We start from the raw sequence: 19,362 nt of genomic DNA, 5'->3' as shown, positions 1-19,362 counted from the left end.
TATCCAAGTGGCAAGGAAGCGCATGAAGAGATGAGGTCATACGTCATCAGGGGAGCACAAGTGACAGCAGCAGGAGAAGCATGTACCCCTGTTGCACGGCCAACGCTCAGAACACTGACGCTAAACATTGACAGAGATGTGGAGCCCCGGGACCTGCCATTAACTGCTGGTGGGAAGGCCACATGGCGCAGCCACACTGCGAGACAGCTTGGTGGTTTCTTACAAAACTAAACATCCTCCCACCATATGATCCAGCAATTGCAGTCCTTGGGATCTACCCAAAGGAGTTGAAAACGTGTGTCTACACAGAAACCTGCATTCAGATGTCCCAGGGAGCTTTATTCCTAATCGCCAAAACCTGCAAGTAACCAAGGTTTCCTGCAGTAAGCAAATGGGTGAGTAAACTTGGTACATGCAGAAAAGGCAACATTATTCAGTGCTAAGAAGAAATGCACTATCGAACCATAAGAAGACATGGAGGAAACTTCCTTGCATATCACTAAGTGAAAGAAGCCAAGCTAAAGAGGATGCATACTGTGTAATTCCAACTAGAGAACATTCCTGAAAAGACAAGACTGTGGAGACACTTACAAGAGTAGTAGTTGAGGGGAGAAGGGGGTGAATAGGTGGAGCAGAGAGGGTTCTTAGGGCAGGAAAACTCCTTGTATGATACTCATTAGCCGGAGCAGTTCATCCCCCAGGCTGATGGAGAAGGCTGGTGATGGGGAAGCGCGTCCAAGGGCAGGTGGGGAGCTATGGGAAATCTCTGTCCATTATCACTCAGTTTTGCTATAACCCTTAATGTGCTCTGAAAAGAATAAGTTCTGTTATTTTTTTAGTTTAATGGGGAAAAGGCATACAGAGACATTTCGCTGAAGTAGAGATACATTTGGAAGTAAGCGTATGAAGATGTTCACTGTTGCTCACTGTAACAGGAGGATGCAACAGCACTGCCCGCCGTCACAGCGGGGAAGAGATGGCGCCTAACACTGGTGGGGATGAAGGAAACTGATGCGTCAGGCAGGGCTGTGGGACACAGCCACTCAGAACAACTAACAACTCTTACTCATGACCCAGCCGTCCCACTCCCGCACCTGTCCCAGAGCAATGAAAACATGTCCACACAAAAACCTGAACACAAATATTTGTGTTTGACTCATAATAACCAAAAACTGTTAGCAACCAAAAGCCCTTATCTAGTGAATGGCTCAACAGTTTGCAGTACAGCTGTACATGGAATACTACTCAGCAATGAAAAGCAAACTATTAATACATATAACAACTTGCATGGGCCTCAAGGGCATATACACAGAGTGCTCTAAAAGGAAAGCCTATTGATAAAATAAAATAAAATGAAAGAGTAAAGTAACTGTTCCTACTTAAAGTTTCGGGAGTGGCATTGGCAGGCCAGCTTTCTGGCCTGGCCCTCCGGATGCTCCCCTTGGCCTGTTACATTAAACAGGGCCTCGCTTCTAAACGGCACCTTTCTGCCTGCAACCACGGAACATGCATTCGTGTCACTGGTCGGACCCCCCAAGGGAGAGGGGAAGGTGAAAGAAGCGGGTGAGTGTGCTGGGAACCATCAGTGAATGCAGTGAGCAAGACGGGCTCTACCACCTCCTCCCAGGAGTCAAACAGGCCTGGGAGGGCCCTCTCCACAGAGAGCTGAACTCTCTCCCCCACCCCAACCCTCCCCGCCCCCATAGCGACAGCTGGGAGCTGAGTCTCTGGTAGAGGGACTCAGGCATGGTAGGGCCTTTAGTGGGTCCCAACTGAATGCAGGTTGAGAAGTGGCTCAGGGGTCACAAACGCACAAAACGAACACTTTGTTTAAATGTTTCCTCTAGAGGTGAAGCAGGTTCATAGCCAAACCTATCCACCCAAAGCAGATCATTAAAAGTAAGTATCACATGGGCTCGCTCAGGTGTGGAATCCAATGAACAAAATAAACTGATGAACAACATAGATCCAGAGACATAAGCACGGAACAGGCTGGCAGATTTCAGAGGGAAGACAGGGGAGGGTGGGGGGATTAACTGGGGAACTTATATGCAAAGCCCATGGACACAGACAATAGTGTGGTGAAGGCCTGGGAGGGGAGGGGGTCAATGGGAAAAAGGGGGAGGGGGACATCTGTAATACTTTCAACAATAAAGATAAATTTTAAAAAAATAAAAAGAATGCCTAGAAAAGAGATGGTCCTTCACTTCTGTAAGGAGCTTAACCAATTCAAGGGCCCTCACTCTAGCACTTGAAAGGAAACCTGTGCGAGTTGCTGAGAGCTGGAGAACTGAAGGCATTTCCCCACATGACATTCGACTGGTTGGAGGGAGAGAAATGCAGTGTCAAGATCCTTGTCTGGGCTTCAGTCACCAGATTCACTTCCTAGGTTCCTGAGTTTAGAAGCTGCTTCCCACTGTGACACCCACAAGTACAGCACAACCAGCTGGGACACCCACAGGTGCAGTGGAACCAGCGGAACACCCACAGGTGCAGTACCAGCTGGAACACCCACAGGTGCAGTACCAGCTGGAACACCCACAGGTGCAGTACCAGCTGGAACACCCACAGGTGCAGTACCAGCTGAAACACCCACAGGTGGAGTACAACCGGCTGGGATATGAAGATCAAGCTGAAAGTGACTATTTCTGTGAAAAGAGAGAGAGAACTATCTGTGGGTCCCAACACTAGTATATAAACAGAAGTGAGATTAACAAAAACAATAAAAGAAACTGCAACTCATTATTAAGGCGTATGGAAAGCGTCCATCAAGCTAGCGGCAGTGCTGAGCCCTCTCGGTGCGACGCGGCTGCAGTGAGCTGTTCCGCTGGGATGCCTACTCTGGTGCAGCCGATTTGAAAGCCATTTGGCAACACTTACCAGGAGCTAAGAGATGTCCACCCTTCCCATCAAGTTATTCCTGTTCGGGAAGCTATGCTGAGAATTTAATTGACAAAGGTGTGCACTCAGACAGATCTGTGCCGTGGCATTACTTGTAACATGAAAAAATGAAACGCCAGATGCTGGTGGTCTTTCTGCCTGGCCTCTCTCCTCTTAGACATGCAAGTCACTGACTGCCACCCATCACCCCCAGGTGGTGCACCTTCACTCCAGCATCTCTGGTGAGTCCTGCTTGGTGTTCCCAGTGCTATTAGATAATCCCCATGGGTGCCCAGGACTGAAACCATCTTTTCTCCTCCTCCTCTTCCTCCTCGTCCCTACCCAAATAAATGACTGACCATCTACCCAGCTGCTGAAGCCAAACCTTCAGGTCTTCCTTTTCTCCTGTCCTTAACTTCCCACCTTCTGAATCACCATCTCCAAAATCTCCCTCCATCCACCCTCCCAGCCACACTGCCACCGGCCTGGCCTAACCACCATTCCCAGCCGGAGCACCCATATTCTAACAAGTAGTCTTCTTGCTCCCAGCCTTGCCACTGGCCCAGTCCCTCCTCCATCCTGCAGAGAACTTTTCCTAAGACACAACCCCGATCGTGTCATTCCCTCCACATTAAAGCCTTCAGTGGCTTTCTGCGTGCCATGGGGTCATTTCAGGTTCCCAACCCTGAGCAAGGCTTAGAGCTTATGGGACCTGCACCCCTGCACCCACCAGACTGATCTCCATGCTGCAGGGCCACTGCCCCCTCTCCCCTCGTCCTTCCCACGCTGTGTGGCCACACTCCTGCCTGGAATCGGTAACAAGTGCGTACATCAGAGGCTGCCTGCGCCCTGAGGCCCACTATCATGCAACATGACACTGCCACCCGAAAGCATGAAATACTTTAATGACCCTTGTTCAAAATGTCTAACACGTGTCCTGTCGAGCCAGGCACATTTTTACACCCCCTCATCTACGGAAAAGTAAGTCTGATGGGCGAGGCTCAAAATTGACCGTGTGGCTAGCACCAGCTCCCCACCAGCGGGCCCTTTCCATCTCCATCCTGCTCTCCTTCACCACCTGCGCTATTTCCAGGGACATCGGCTATTACAGCCATTTTAGCTCAAGGAAATGCAGGAACAAGGAGACCTCCAGCCACACAAGGGGAAAGGGCAATTAGCAATAGAGCTGCCAGAAGCCAGAAGAAAAGGAAGACCAAGGATGGGGAAGGGGACTTAGCAGACAGCCTCAGGGAGCAGAGGTCTGGGCGGAAAGCAGCTGAAAACACTCGCCTCAAGCAACAAAACCAGGAAGGAAATGGAAATAGCAAAGCCTCCTGGCTGAGAGGGCAGGTTCTGAGCTCAGCTGGGCTGCTCTGTCCTCCTTGGGTGAGTTATTTGTTCTCTTTATTCATCTATTGTGACTGACACACCACAGCTTCTCAATAAATGCTACTCACACGATTAATGTTGAGGATACAGTGAGGGCAGGGGACAGGGCAGCACAAACCTGCAAAACTAGGCTTGAGAGCAGAAATGGCTTCACCAGTGGGGCTGCTGGTGGCCTTGGCGAGGCTGTGTACCCCAGTCCTTGCTACTCAGTGTGGTCCCTCGGACTAGCCATGTTGGCACCACCTGGAAACTTGTTGGAAAGGCACCCCCAGGCCTCGGGAGTCAGCATCTGCATTCCAACGAGATCACTGCTGGTTCCTCAGCACATCTCTGCCCAGGGCCCATCAGCTGGTTGGGAAGAACCAGTCAAAGGCAGGCAATGGCTGCAGCCACCTCGCTTTAAAGGCAGAATTGCTGTGCTAGTTAACCAAGGAGACCCCCTAACTGAAGCTGGTCAGTGCTCCAGGGAATGTGGGTAACCACACTCTCAGCTCAGAGGGAAGGATTTAATGGAGGACTTACCTCAAGATAAGCCGAGGCCGTAAGCCAGAACAGCTGCCCAGTGCCCGGGCTTGTGTGGCCTGACACAAGGTGAGTGGAAAGCGCATGCAAAAGGGGGTGATGTGAGGGGCAGGGGCAATCACCAGGGCCAGAGACTCGAGGGCTGAGAGGAGAGAAAGCGTCACAGGCTGTTTTCCTTTGAGTTCCCACAGGCTGTGCCCTTGGCCCACGCTTTCCTGACCCTCCAGCAGCACGCCCCTGGCCCCGCAGGCCCCTCTGAGCAGTGCTCTGCTTCCTCCAGAACATCCGGTCAGTGAGCAGGACTGATAGAGAGGCAGCAGGGGCCAGGCCCCCAGGGTCTCTCCAGGAAGGTTTACATCGCTTTCCAGATATTCCTTTAGGCTCAAACTACACTTTGTAGAGCAAGTATGTCAAACTCATGGCCCGCGGGCCGCATGCCTCGTTTATTTGGCCCGTGTTAGCCTTTGAATTTGTCATGCTTGTTGTGGAGAGTAGCAGTACGTTTCTTTTATAGAAGGGCAAAGTAAACATTATTTTAAGAATCAAAGAATTAATGCATAGTAACTTAGCCAAAATAAATTCCATTGAGAGCCAACGTGCCAGGGCTCAAGGTTTAGATGTTGGGAATTCAAAAAGTATGACCCCACCTCCACCCCACAGGGTCTTGCTGACCAGGAGTGAGCACCGTGTCTGCAGGCATCTGAAGAAGTGTCATGACTTCTCTTCAAGCCTGAAAATGGCCCTCATCCTTCTCTGCTCTGCATTTAAATGGATAGTCCTGCTTCCTGATGGTCTTTTCAGAGTCCACTTTGACTTGCATCCCTGAATCCACTCCTGTATGTCCAGTTTTGGTGAGTGATAATATTTGTCCATAGTGAGAAGTGGGTATTCTACTTAACTAGAGACCTGGTGCATGAAATTTATGCACTGGGGGGGGGGGGGCAATCCTCAGCCTGGCCTGTGCCCTCTCGCAGTCCAGGAGCCCTCAGGGGATGTCCGACTGATGGCTTAGGTCCGCTCCTGGGGAGCAGGCCTAAGCCTTCAGTCGGACACCCCTAGTGCTGCCACAGAGGTAGGAGAGGCTCCCGCCACTGCCGCTGCACTCGCCAGCAGTGAGCCCAGCTTCTGGCTGAGTGGTGCTCCCTCTATGGCAGTGCACTGACCACCAGGGGGCAGCTCCTGCATTGAGTGTCTGCCCCCTGATGGTCAGTGCCTGTCATAGCGACCGGTCATTCCACTGTCGGGCCAAATGCGACAGGGCGCAGGCCAGGCTGAGGGACCCCACCAGTGCATGATCAGAGCGGGGAGGGACACAGGAGGTTGGGCAGCCAGGGAGGGACCGTGGGAGGGCTCCAGGGCATGTCCGGCCGTCTCACTCAGTCCTGATTGGCTGGACACCAGCAGCCAGCTAACCTACAGGTTGGAGCATCTGGCCCATGGTGGTCAGTGCACATCATAGCAACTGGTCGACTGGTCGACTGTCTGCCCCCTAGGGGTCAGTGCAAGTCATAGCAAGCAGTTGAATGGCCTTAGCATGCCATTAGCATATTATGCTTTGATTGGTTGAATGGCTGACCAGTGACCAGACACTTAACATATTAGGCTTTTATTATATAGGACTAGAGGCCCATTGCAGGAAGATTCCTGCAAGAATAGGGCTTCCAGCGGCTGGAGCGAAGCAGAGAGGGGAGTGTAACCCACTGAGGCGGGCTTCACTCCCACTCCAAGCTGCTGTGGTGGGTTTCCCCTCCCGCTCCCACCCGCTCCTGCTGGGTTTCCCCTCCTGCTCCCAGGCTCTGTGGCCGGTTTCCCCTCCCTCTCCCACCCGCTCCTGCTGGGTTTCCCCTCCCGCTCCCAGCCACTCCTGCTGGGTTTCCCCTCCCGCTCCCACCCGCTCCTGCTGGGTTTCCCCTCCCTCTCCCACCTGCTCCTGCTGGGTTTCCCTTCCCGCTCCCAGGCTCTGTGGCGGGTTTCCCCTCCCACTCCCAGGCTCTGTGGCGGGTTCCCCTCCCGCTCGCAGCCGCTCCTGCTGGGTTTCCCCCTCCTGCTCCCAGCCGCTCCTACTGGGTTTCCCCTCCTGCTCCCAGGCTCTGTGGCCGGTTTCCCCTCCCGCTCCCAGGCTCTGTGGCGGGTTTCCCCTCCCGCTCCCACCCGCTCCTGCTGGGTTTCCCCTCCTGCTCCCAGGCTCTGTGGCCGGTTTCCCCTCCCTCTCCCACCCGCTCCTGCTGGGTTTCCCCTCCTGATCCCAGCCACTCCTGCTGGGTTTCCCCTCCCGCTCCCAGCCACTCCTGCTGGGTTTCCCCTCCCGCTCCCAGGCGCTGCCCCTTCCCCCCAAAGCCGCTGCCCCTCCAGCTCGCAGCCGCTGTGGCTGGGCTTGCCCTCCCACCTCCCGCCTCCCACCTCCGCAGCCTTGGCTCCGTTTCTGTCCTCGAGGCCTCTAATTAGCTCCCTTCTGTACCACTTGGCCTCCATGTTGTCCTCAGTCTTCCCTCACAACTGGTATATGCAAATTAACCGCCATCTTTTAGCTTCTATAATTGAAACATTGTATCTTTTGGAGCTGTTGCTTCAGGAGCTCAGAGCCAGGTGGCGGCAGGCTGGGAACCTTGGCTTCCTCCGTCACTGGAGCAAGCAAGCCTCATGTTCACTTCAGCTGCCTGGCTGCCGGCCGCCATCTTGGCTGGCAATTAATTTGCATATCTCGCTGATTAGCCAATGGGAAGGGTAGCGAAGTTACGGCTAATTACCATGTTTCTCTATTATTAGATAGGATTCCCTTCTTTGTCCTCCCTTCTCCCATCCCCACTAATTATATCCCCATCTCCTGTTTAAAATCCTCTTGGATCTGTGATATACTGAAGAAGGCCCCTGTCATCCAGTGAGAGCCAATTATTAAATCTCCAGAATTTTGCAAGCTGGTGGTTAAACATAGCCATTAAAAAAACTGTTACAGAAACTTCTAATTCAATAAATTATAGTAACAATATACCCAAAACTCACCATTTCGTAATTATTTCATTACATTTTACTGTTGGTTGCCTGTGCTCTTGAGCTTATTAACTCAATTGCATGTATATGGTGAGAATGCTATATAATGTTGCTAGAGCATATCTCTTCCAACATTGTATTCAGTGATATCACATTGGGAGCTTGGAATTGGCCATAGTGGGAGTATTTACACCACAGAAATTGGCAAAAGCTACAAATCAGGGCTTGGTTTGTTATTTTGTTGATTGTTTAGACTTAAGAAAACATTAATAGTGTAGATTAGGCCTAGAAGTGTGTCATGCCTGTACTGTTACATTGTGAATAGCACAAAAACTGAGGAAATATTCTTCCAGAATTAAAAAAAAAAAGACATATGTAATACTTTAATCAATAAAGAATAATTTTTTTTAAAAAAAAGCAAGATGGGAATTTCTAAAAAAAAAAAAATCCAGTTTAGCAAAGAAATCACTCGTGTCATTGATAGATGAGTAAAGTTAACACATTCACTTTCATTGCTTAACTTTCTTCTTATAAATGTAAACAAAAGTATCAGCGAACATTCATGCTGGAACTACACTCATTGATCAACTGCAGACATAGGCTGACTAACAATACAAGAGTTCAGCAAAAATCAATGAATGCATTCTGTGTGAATCAACTGGCTAGATGGAATTTTCAATAAAATGTAGGTCTTATTGTGATTATGCAATGCACATCCTTCATAGCAATGAAATGTCAATGAACTTATGTATGTATGTTTGGGGGTTTCACAGTGCTGGCAGTACCTGCTTAGTGGCTGTCTACATCCCCACTGTTGTTTCCATAGGTTAGTAAATCCATCATCATTCCAGCCTTCACTCCCTCCAATCCCATACTCAAACTGCCTGCTAGTCCCAGAGTATGCTTTACTTATTCATGCCTCTGGGCCTTCGTGTGTGCTTTTCTCAGGCTGGGATGCCTTTCCCCTCCTCCTCCCCTCCACCTCCTGCTAGTTCCCATCCGGCATTCAAACCATTCTCAAACATCACCTCTTCCAGGAGCCTGGGCCCCTTAAGCACTTGCCACCCCATGAGTTGGGCAGGTAGGGTTCGCTGGCTCCTACTCACCTGGAAGATGAGCAGAGAGAGGTGCCCCAGCACCTCGCACCTGGCTTGGCACCCAGGAGATATTTAGTAAGTGCTTGTTGAGTGGATAAACTAATTGATTGGTTTCAGTTATAGCTGATAGCAAATCACAGGATTTAGCAGGATATACGTATATACACATTTTATCTCTAAATTCAATTGTTCCTTTAAAAAAGTTGTTTAAACTGTTAAAAAACTCAACTGAGCTCTTTCTTTCCTCTAAGCATTTGCATAAAACTAGGTGAATGATTGATATTTTTTCCATTGATTTCTGGAGTCAACTATACATGGCCTGAGACCCTGCCTTAACCACTGACTTTCTTTAAGCAATAACCACAACACCATTCCTGAGAGTGGTGACAGCTGTCGTTTATTGGGCTCCTCTTAAGCTCTAAGCATGCGTAAGTGCCTTACACACTGGTATGTCACCCCATGTACCTGCAACAGTGCACTGTGGGCACTACTACCTCCATTTCACAGGGAGGAAACGGAGTCTGAGGAAAGTTGCGACATTTGTTGAATTTGAACAGATGCTGCGTAACAAAGCAGGGGCTCAGACAAGAATTGCTGTCTCTGCGGAGACCATTCTTTTCTGCTTCAAAGCAAATGCACTGTCGGGCCGTCGCAGCACCTGGGCCAAGTCATCCTCCAAAGAGCGGGGAGCACAGGGCCTGGCCCAGCCGAGCGAGCCTTCCTTCGGGCACCCAGACCCAGTGGGTGAGGTCACCCCTCTCTTGACCAGACTGATAGGAGGAAAGTGAATGATGTCAAGGAGTACCTGTGTCCTGTGTCAATGGCTGAATCTGGAAGTTTCCGTGGCTTCGGCTAGGCCTTCACCATGGACACCTTTCCCAGGGTGGGCAGCCCGTCCTCAGAGCTGTGATGGTGACACAGCCCGTGAGAGCTCAGCCGGATTAGGAGCCGCAGAAGCAACGGGATGCAGCTCGGAGGGGCTCTTACACTGACGTCACTTTATCTCCTGGTCCCATCAAAGAAAGAGCCCAGTAAGGAGACGAGTGGAGCCTTGGTTTCATTCCTGCAACAGTCCTCCGGCCCTTTGAGTCAGATTTAGACCCGCACCTAATGAAGAGGACATGCAAAGTCATAGTGAGGAGTGAGGGCCTGGGCTGCCATGGGAGCAAGAGGAATGCACGCGCACACACATGCACACACGCATGCACGCACGCACAAAGTAATAGCCGTAATAAAAATACAGAGGACAGGAGGAAACTTTCGGACATGATCAATCTGTTCACGGCATAGATTGTGGTGATAGCTTTACAGGCATATACTTATCTCCAAACTCATCCGGTGGTACATATATGTGTGCTCTGTGAGTGTCAGTAATGCTGCAATAGACTTGTGTGGTGTTTTATTTTTTTTTTAAGGAGAGACGTGGTTGAAGAGGAAGAGAAACTCTCACTCTGGAAATTAGGGTTAGAGGGCCACAGCCCGCAACAGATCCGAGTTCGGTGGAGGGAGAGTGAAAAAATAGATCTTCGGAGCCCTTTAAGTCAACAGCAGTTCAAAACAGAGAGGCATTTTTAAAAAAAAACAAAATATACATTTTACTTCATGTATCAGACCAAAAAATAAAATTATGACCTGTGGTGAAACCCAGGGCTGGAGAGGGCATGGTGAGTGACAGTTCCGTGTGCCATCAGCGGGAACGCAGGTTAGTGCAACCTCTTGGAGGGCATTGGAATATTCATTACAACTGTAACTGCACGGCTTGGCAGAGGTCACCAGTTTGATTCCCACCCAGTCAGGGCACATGCCCAGTTGCAGGTTTGATCCCCAGTAGGAGATCAAGCAGGAGCTAGCAGGAGCTAGCTGATCTGTGATGTTTCTCTCTATATATATCCCTCTCCCTTCCTCTCTCTCTCTAAAATCAATTTTTTTTAAAAAAACCACCACAACTGCACAGCCTTGGCCAGGTGACTCGGCTGGAGTGTCATAGCATGCACCAAGAGATGGTGGGTTCAATCCCCAGTAGGGATGGGTATGGGAGGTAACCGATCGATGTTTCTTTCTCACATCGATGTGTGTTTTTTCTCTCTCTCTCTCCCTTCCCTTCTCTCTCTTTAAAATCAATAAGCATATCCTCCGGTGAGGATTAAAAAGAAACTATAAATGCACATATCGTTTGCAAACCCAAGTGTGAGGAACTGACCCCATGAACATGCTTGCAAAAGTCCACCCAAGCATATAAAAAAGGATGCTCACTGCAGTATGTTTGTAACAGTGAAACACCCAAAGACACCAAAGTGTCCACCAAGTGTGGGCGGAAAAATAAGTGGTGGTTCACACAGTGGTCAGCCAACCACACAGATGCGCGAAGGAGGAGGTGTACCTGTGCACGCTGGCATTTGGCAACTGCCAAGAAAATCTTTTAAAAATAAAAAGTGTGGAATTGCCCTTATGATTCCTCATAATGTAGATCTATCAAACAGATACAAACATGTCCTTTATATATGCTTACATTACATACACATATTATGTGTCTGTATTATATTTATCTGTAAGTAATCACTAGAAACTTAATGGTGGTTGCTTTGGGGAGAGAGTTTTGTTATTATTTAGTTGTTAGTGATTATTTAGTCAGGGAAATTACTGTCCAATTGGGGGCTTTTATCCTGTGCACACTTGTGTTGCATCACCTTTTTAAAAAACTAGTAAACCTTACATGATGTTTTACACAACCTATCCTTTTCCTTCTTAGAGCTCCATGCATTCTACACTAGCTAGTACAGCATTTTACAGAGATTTCAGCCTACATTTTACAGAAATTGTGCTGTTTCTCCCCAACTTGTCTGCTCATCAGATTCAAACTATAACCTGATAAAATGTAGAGTCCCCATCAGCACCCAGGCCTGCTGCACTGGAATCTCTGAGAGAGGGCCATGCCCAGGTAACTTTTACTTAATCATCTGTTCAGACTAACAACGTACAACTGAAGAAACTGAGTCCCAGAGGCAGAAAGCAAACTGCCCCGTCATGTGGCTGGTTCCCTATAGAACAGAGAGCAACAGAATTTGGATTCTCCTCCATAATAAATGAAGTTTGCTTTAATTAAAAGAGAGAGAGAGAGAGCGAGCAGCACACAGGTCACCAGCAGCCAGGCATAAGCTGTCAGCTTGGAGCATGCTGCCCTCACCTCCTCCCTTACAAAGGTTAGCACTCAGCAGCACCTGCCAGTTACCACAGCAAAGACTTCATTCACCCAATAAAAGCCAGGAAACCCATAATTAAGTATTAAAAATGTTAATTTTGTATGTTCAGCCTTGGCCAAGTTGTTCAGTGAATAGAGCTTTGGCCCATGCACCAAAAGGTCACAGGTTTGATTCCAAGTCAAGGGCAAGTACCTGGGTTGCAGATTTGATCCCCACCCCTATGAGGCCCATGTGGGAGGCAGCCAATTGATGTGTCTCTTTCACATCTCTCTCCCTCCCCCCCCCCCCCCCCACTTTCTCTCTCCCTTCCACTCTCTCTAAAAATCAATGGAAAAATATCCTCGGGTGAGGATGAACAATAAATAAATAAATAAATAAATTTGCATATTTTTAATAATTCAATTGTTTCACTTTCAAGAGCCATATTTATTCATAGCTGCGTATAGTTCCTGAACAAGACACATAAACAAGTTGAATTCAACACTAAAACTGATTCCCAGTTATTTTCTGCTTTATACCAAGGATATGCCCAATGTTTAAATTACCATAAATTATAAATTAATTAAATCTAAAACAATAATTCTATTTTTCTAAACAGAATCCAGGACCCCTCATACATTGCTGTTGAGAATATAAAAATGGAACGGCTACCCCAGCAAACAGTTTGACAGTTTCTTAGAAAACGAAAATATTTTTGCCAGTAATTAAACTCCTCGGCATTTATCTCAGAGGTGAAAACTTCTGTCCACACAAAAATGTATATGTGATTGTCAGCTTTACTTATAACAGTCCGCTGTTCACAACCCAAACGGCCCGCGGTGAGTGCATAGCTGTGGTGCCTGGTCCATGGAACGCTCCTCGGCAGTAAAACGGATGAGCCGCTGGTACGTGCAACCTAGGATGGATCTTAAGGGCATTATGCTGATTTCAAAAGCCAAATTCAAATGGTCACTTACATATGACTATTTATATAACATTCGTGAAATGACAAAATTATAGAGATGGGAAGCAGATAGCGGTTTCCGGAGGTTAGGGATGGTGGGAACGGGGATGATGATACAGGGGCCGCACGAAGGAGACCTTCTGGTGCTGGACGAATTCGGCACCTGTGTGAGTGGGGGTTACGCAAAGGATGTGCAGCTTTGTCCATCCTGCACTGCTCACCTGCCTCTGCCTCTGGCTCACCTACCTCCACAGGGTCCAGGCAGCGGCCTCACACTCCTCTCACCATTTCTCCAACATCCTCCCTCCAAACCCTGAGCCCTTTGAGATACTTAACAGGACAAGACACTCTGCTATCGCTTCTGCCATCCCCCACTGGCTCCTAAGAAGTCCCCACTGAGACCTAGACCCTAGACGGGGGCACCCCTCACCCTCCTCTGAAGACACCTCTCCACAGGGGGTGAGAAGTCCCTGGGCAAGGGCTCATGCTGACCCAGCCTGTGTCCCTCTGCTGGGCTTTGTCCGGGTGCCCTGCTCAGCCCCCACTGAGCCTGGTGCCAGGCCTGCAATGGTCTCTCCCAGGCCTCTGTCTCTCTGTGGGTGTGGCTAGAGAATGGATGTGAAGACAGAGCCCCACACGGTATGGGAGGAGCTGGTGAGGAGCGGCCCACAGCCTGGGGCCAGAAATTCCGGACAGCCCTTCTCCTAAAATGCAGAGACAGACTTTCATTTCAAACTTAACCTTCTAGGAGGTGATGAAGGTACATCTGTCAAAGTAAGAAGACAGGTATTTAAAGCTGGTGGTCTAACCAATAGCTTAAATATTAGACTGAGGCCTCCATTTGGATCTTGCCCTGGGCCCTGCAAAAGCCAGGCCCCGCTGCTCTTCACTGGCAGTCAGCTCAGGCTTTCTGCGGCCTCTGCTGCCTCAGCACATCCTCCACCCATTGCGCCTGCCTCCCCATGCTGCAGCCCTCCACTCCTGTGTTCACACCTTAGCCTTCGTCATTGCGAGTAACTGCATCACCTCCAAATGTTCATTTCAAACATCCTAGACTCAGACTGAAAGGGCGAAGGCTACGCCCTCCACCTTCCCCCAGGGTAAGGGCTACGTCCTCCATCTTACCTTGGCCACGTGTTGGGCAAGGAGCTTCTTCACGGAAGTCTAAGACTGCTAGCCACACCCAGGAACGGGACATCGACTTGTGCCTGGCCAATCGGCAAAGCACAGTCCTTTCTCCTCCCTTACTCCAACCCCCCCCATATAACCGGTCCCTGGGCGGGGTTGGCGCGCTCAGCCACTTGGTTTGCTTTGGTGTCGGTAAGCCTTGTGGATGGGGAGCCCAAGTTAACTTGAAATACAGATTCTTATGCTTTTGCATCGAATTGGCCCCCTGATGTGGTTTCTTGGGAATCTTGAAATCTGGGCACAACATTTGGGGGCTCGCCCGGGGTTCCCAAGACCATGTAGGGACTCCCCCAATTCGTAGAATCTGCATGGCCGCGGTAAGTGTCTCTGTATTGTGTTTGTCTGTTCTGTGTGCTTTATCTGTTCTGTGTGAGCTCACTTCTGAAATCTGTATTCGCCCACATTGACCGTGGACGCACATGGAGGTCAAAGGGCGGGAGGAGTCGGGGGACGCCTCGATCCTCCATCTGTATCTGTAGGGGTGTAATTTTGCTTCCGAAAAGGCGGAAGGTCTGTAGAAACCCCAATCTGAGACGAGGTGGGTAGTTCCCGCCGGTTTGGCGTAAACCATCGTCTGTCTCTTCCATGGAAGTGGAAGGCTGTTTTGGGCCCTGTTTGTCTGTGCCTGTTTCTCTGTTTTCTGTTGGGGGAGGCTTTAGAGCTCCCTCAGGAGTTGGGAAGTTGTTAAACTCTGAATGAATGTCTGGTGAAAGTATGTGAATGTAAAGGCAGGGGAGGGGTCCCCGCCCTCCCGCGCACACCGCAGGAGCCGCTTGCTCTGCAGTCGGGGGCAGGCGTGCAGGAGCGGCGCGCGGCTGCCCCAGAGCCCTGCCGCGCCGCGGGCCCGGGTGGCTCGGCTGCGGCCCTGGAGGCTCGGCCTCCGGCCCGGTCGGCGGCGGGCGCTGGGCCGGAGCCGGAGCCCGAGCGGCGGAGCCTGGAAGAGGCCGGAGGCCGGGAGAGGCGGCGGCAGCCCGGGCAGCCCGAGCCCCGCAGCTTGGGCCTGCGCTCGGCTCCATGAGCGGCGGCTTGTGGCGAATGAGTGAGCCAGGTGGAGCTCGGGAGAGCGGGGCCGGCGTGTCGCTCACGGGAGGCGGGAGCAGCGAGGCCCCCCGTCGGCGTCGGGTCCGGGGGGAAGGTCCCCCGCAGAGCCTGAGGGCCGGACACCCGGGAGGCCGGGGGCGGCTGCGGCTCTGGATGCGAGCCGGTCTCTTCCCATAGAGATCGCCCCAGCTAGAAATGTAAAAGTTTTACGAAAGTTTTAAAATGCATCTGGGATTTCTGTGCACGTGTAAAGGGAAAGTACAGAATAAAAACCCGAGACTGTTTTGGCCTTAAAAATGGCAGAGATGAACCTGACAAAGAAATATTTGAATTAAATTGGAAAAAATTATATTATTGTGGTAACTAAATACCTTTGCTTATTGGTACAGCCACCATTTTGGGCTGCAAGCCTTGACAGCCGCCATGTTGGCCGCATGGTCTGCCGCTCCCCTGGGGGCCGCCATCTTGAAACAGCAAAGGCCCCTCCCTCTGATTTAGCCAAAAAGGAATGTCTTCTCACTGAGGCAGGATGGAATTTCAGGGGTGGAGCTTTAAGGCGGAGTTTTACTACGGAAATGTGAATGGGGCAGAAAGTGTTCTTGCCTCGCGGATTTATTTAATACTATTTTTAAGAAGATATTTTTAATGCTTAATTAGCAATCACGGTCTTAATATAATTTCAGTGGTATAATAAACCAATGTTTCTGAGCAGTTGGCTTTATAAGGGCCAACAATAGAGCTCGTATTCCTTAAAAAAGGCTAAGTCATTTTTCTAATCTCTTAAATCTAAAAAACTCTGCTTTCCTTAAACTAAGGACAATTAAAGATTAAATCAAAGTCTTTAAAAGGGACTGATAGTAATAATCCAATTTCTAAAGTCAGATAGAAACTGTGGCTTCATACTGATCTAAATAATGTGTTTACCCACAGCTGTGGTTTGAATTGCATGCTGTCTCTGCTTCTGTAAATTGATCTGTCCTTAATGCTTAAATATATATCCTTGTTATTGAATTTGAATATATTGTCAATCTGAGGAATGTTAATTATTTACATGTCACCTAAAAATTAAGGCTAAAAATTTTAACTGGAAAGCATGGCTTTGGTGTGATGGGAGGAAAGAAATGTTAAATGAATGGTAAACCAGTAAGCTGGAACTGGTCACTGGTGGTGGATTGTGAGAAGAGCTAGACACTGCCTAACTTCTCCTTCCTTGGTACCCCTAAAACATCAGAGGGTACTTCTGGCCTCGATTTTCTTGGTTTTGGATTTGTTTGTTTATTTGTGATAAAAACCGTTTCTATCTAAATAAGACATAGATCAAGAATCCTGTCCTGGGATGTGGGAAAGAGCCCCACATCTGTTCCTGTCAGGTCCCCATCAGGGGACTTGGGGGCGGTGTTCCTGTTATCTGCTCAAGAGCCCAAGACTGTAAAGATACTTGTTCACTGAAAAGGTGTAAATATGTTTGTAAACACCTCTGTCTGTTTGTTTACTGGGAACTTTGATTTTCTATGTGATATTCTATGCTGGGTTGGGATTTTGGAATTCTAGTCTGATTGGGACATTTAAGGATGGGGCTCACAGTTCCTCAAGGCAAAGACTTAATGGACCTTGAAATCTATAAAAATAGGCGAGAATGAAGCTGGTCAGGCCCCACCCCCTATCATTCCTGACTTTCTTGCTGCAAGAATTGTCTCTTTTCTTGAGAGGGCTCCAGAGGGCGCACGAGGACATTTGGCTGCGCCTCGGCGCCACCCAGGAGACTGGCCCAACCCCAACTCCTCATCAGCACAGACCAGGAGATTGGGTCTACATCAAAAGGCACCACCTGGAGCCTCGATGGAAAGATCCCTACACCCAACTCCGTGATGCTGACGACCCCCACCGCTCTCAAGATAGACGGCGTCGTGACCTGGGTCCATCACACCCACGTCCGGTCAGCGGACCCATCCATGATCCGGAAAGACTTCGTCAAGCTACGGCATGCTCGACCTGCCTGATGCTGGTAACATTGAATAGACTTAAATAATGCCTGCATCTTCATGGACATGGCTCCAAAGAGACAAGGACAATTTATAGAATCACATATTTAGTAGCAGAAGATGTGGCTACCTAAAGCGGCCATGATGCCTATATTATGTTTCATTGTATTGATGTATTATATTAACCTTTAATTCTCTTGCAGGTTTGAATGTATGTTGGCTGTCCTGGAAGGGTACTATATGAGTTGACCCCCAAAAGTAAAGGGTGCCTAGCTGCCAAGAGGACAGGTGCCCAAATGGGCAGGAATGGTGCCCATCAGGTTTTGGTCTCTATTGAGAGACAGCTAACAGTTGGCAGCCTGTATACTGCTTGCAGGCCTTTGTGACCATGCCCATGTCAGGGGTAGTCTGAAAAAAAGCCTGTTTAGAATAGAAGATCTGAGGCATGATTATGCATAGAAAGAAAGTTTAATGCCAACAATTAAAAGGAATTGGCAAGAAAAGTCAGAAAATCTTAGAGTAGATCAGTATGTCTTTCTTCTTATGTAATTCCTCCAAAATTTGGCAATGCTAACATGGCAATACGTTTCTTTGCATAGATTCAATAAGACCGGTTCCTAATAGTGATTTTATTAACGGAAAACTTTGACTGGAATATCATGTTTTAAAGAGCCCTATCTAAGCTCTAAAGACTCGAAGCCAGTAAAAATGCCACGAAGAAAGCCTGATATTCTGCTTGGAAGCCCTGAAGATGGCTGGCGCTGAAGTGTCAGGCCGATGCCCTACCATCACTGGCGGTTGGTAAGAGTAAAAGGGGAGCAGTAGGGATGCCTCTGCATTCCTGCGGAGCCCCCACATGCTCTGGGCCGCAACAAGTAGGAGGGCTACTGAGATGGGCCTTAAAACCTGGAGCGTGGGCTCAGGTGAAGTTGCTACAGGTGAGGGATTCACCTAACTCAGCAGATACTGCAGGCGGGCCTGATGGCAGCTGGGTGGCGTGGCTTCCTGGCCCTACGGGGCACATTAAGATTCAACCATGAGATTCCAGCAAAGGTAGTCAGTTACCATTCTTGTTGTATTTATGCAAACATCAGGACAGTAGATAAATTAATCTTGATTTGGCTTTTTGATAGCCATGGAGAAATTTTAAAAAAAAAATCATATTTCAATAGAAGTTGTTAAAGCTAAAATGGTTTCTTCTCCTTCCACCAGACCATTTGTTAAAATATGCCCAGTACGGGCCTCTAGCAACGGTGGAATAAAAGTGCAGTCCGTCTCATGATTGAGCCGGAAGTTCCAAGACAAAGGGGGGAATGAAAGGGCGAAGGCTACGCCCTCCACCTTCCCCCAGGGTAAGGGCTACGTCCTCCATCTTACCTTGGCCACGTGTTGGGCAAGGAGCTTCTTCACGGAAGTCTAAGACTGCTAGCCACACCCAGGAACGGGACATCGACTTGTGCCTGGCCAATCGGCAAAGCACAGTCCTTTCTCCTCCCTTACTCCAACCCCCCCCATATAACCGGTCCCTGGGCGGGGTTGGCGCGCTCAGCCACTTGGTTTGCTTTGGTGTCGGTAAGCCTTGTGGATGGGGAGCCCAAGTTAACTTGAAATACAGATTCTTATGCTTTTGCATCGAATTGGCCCCCTGATGTGGTTTCTTGGGAATCTTGAAATCTGGGCACAACAGACATCACACCAACTCCTGTTTTGCCTGCTATTCCTTCAAGTTGCCTGACTCTGACACATTTTTGTGCCCATTAAGACCTTCCAACCATGGACCCTACCATGTTTTTTTTTAATTTTCACCACCCACCCCCTATACTTCCTTTTATCCAGTTTAGAGTCTATGATCCATGGGGCAGAAATTCCTGCTAGCCATCCACCAAAATCTGTTTTCCCTTTTCTCATGGGCATCATCCACACTCCACTCCCCAGTGTCCTTTGCAGGTGGGTGGAGCCATGTGGCAGAGTCCAGCCAATGGAATGTGAGTGAATGGGATATGTGCATCCCACAGGACTGGCAGTGAAGATAACCTCAGGGACCCTGGCAGCACACAACATAGATGACAGAGTCCTCTTCAGCCCGGAACCCAAACTTCCACCCACATAGAACATTTTCCTTGAGATGTTAA

The 19,362-nt window shown here is 49.2% G+C and overlaps 1 protein-coding gene across 1 annotated transcript in view; it reads right to left on the bottom strand.

Moving 5' to 3' along the window:
* FRMPD2 (FERM and PDZ domain containing 2) overlaps positions 1 to 3,625 on the bottom strand; it is a 68,651-nt gene extending 65,026 nt beyond the window's left edge. Inside the window, 2 exon segments of the mRNA XM_070431942.1 lie at positions 2,460 to 2,583; positions 3,611 to 3,625. Of these exon segments, the coding sequence (XP_070288043.1) occupies positions 2,460 to 2,583; positions 3,611 to 3,625 (139 nt within the window).
* Between the last annotated feature and the right edge of the window lie 15,737 nt (positions 3,626 to 19,362).

Source organism: Myotis yumanensis, unplaced genomic scaffold, assembly GCF_028538775.1.
Source record: "Myotis yumanensis isolate MYYU_CA2020_CCGP unplaced genomic scaffold, mMyoYum1.0.hap1 SCAF_13, whole genome shotgun sequence".
Lineage (NCBI taxonomy): Eukaryota > Metazoa > Chordata > Mammalia > Chiroptera > Vespertilionidae > Myotis > Myotis yumanensis.
Note: the sequence above shows the minus strand (reverse complement) of the source record. Positions and strands in the feature narration are given on the sequence as shown.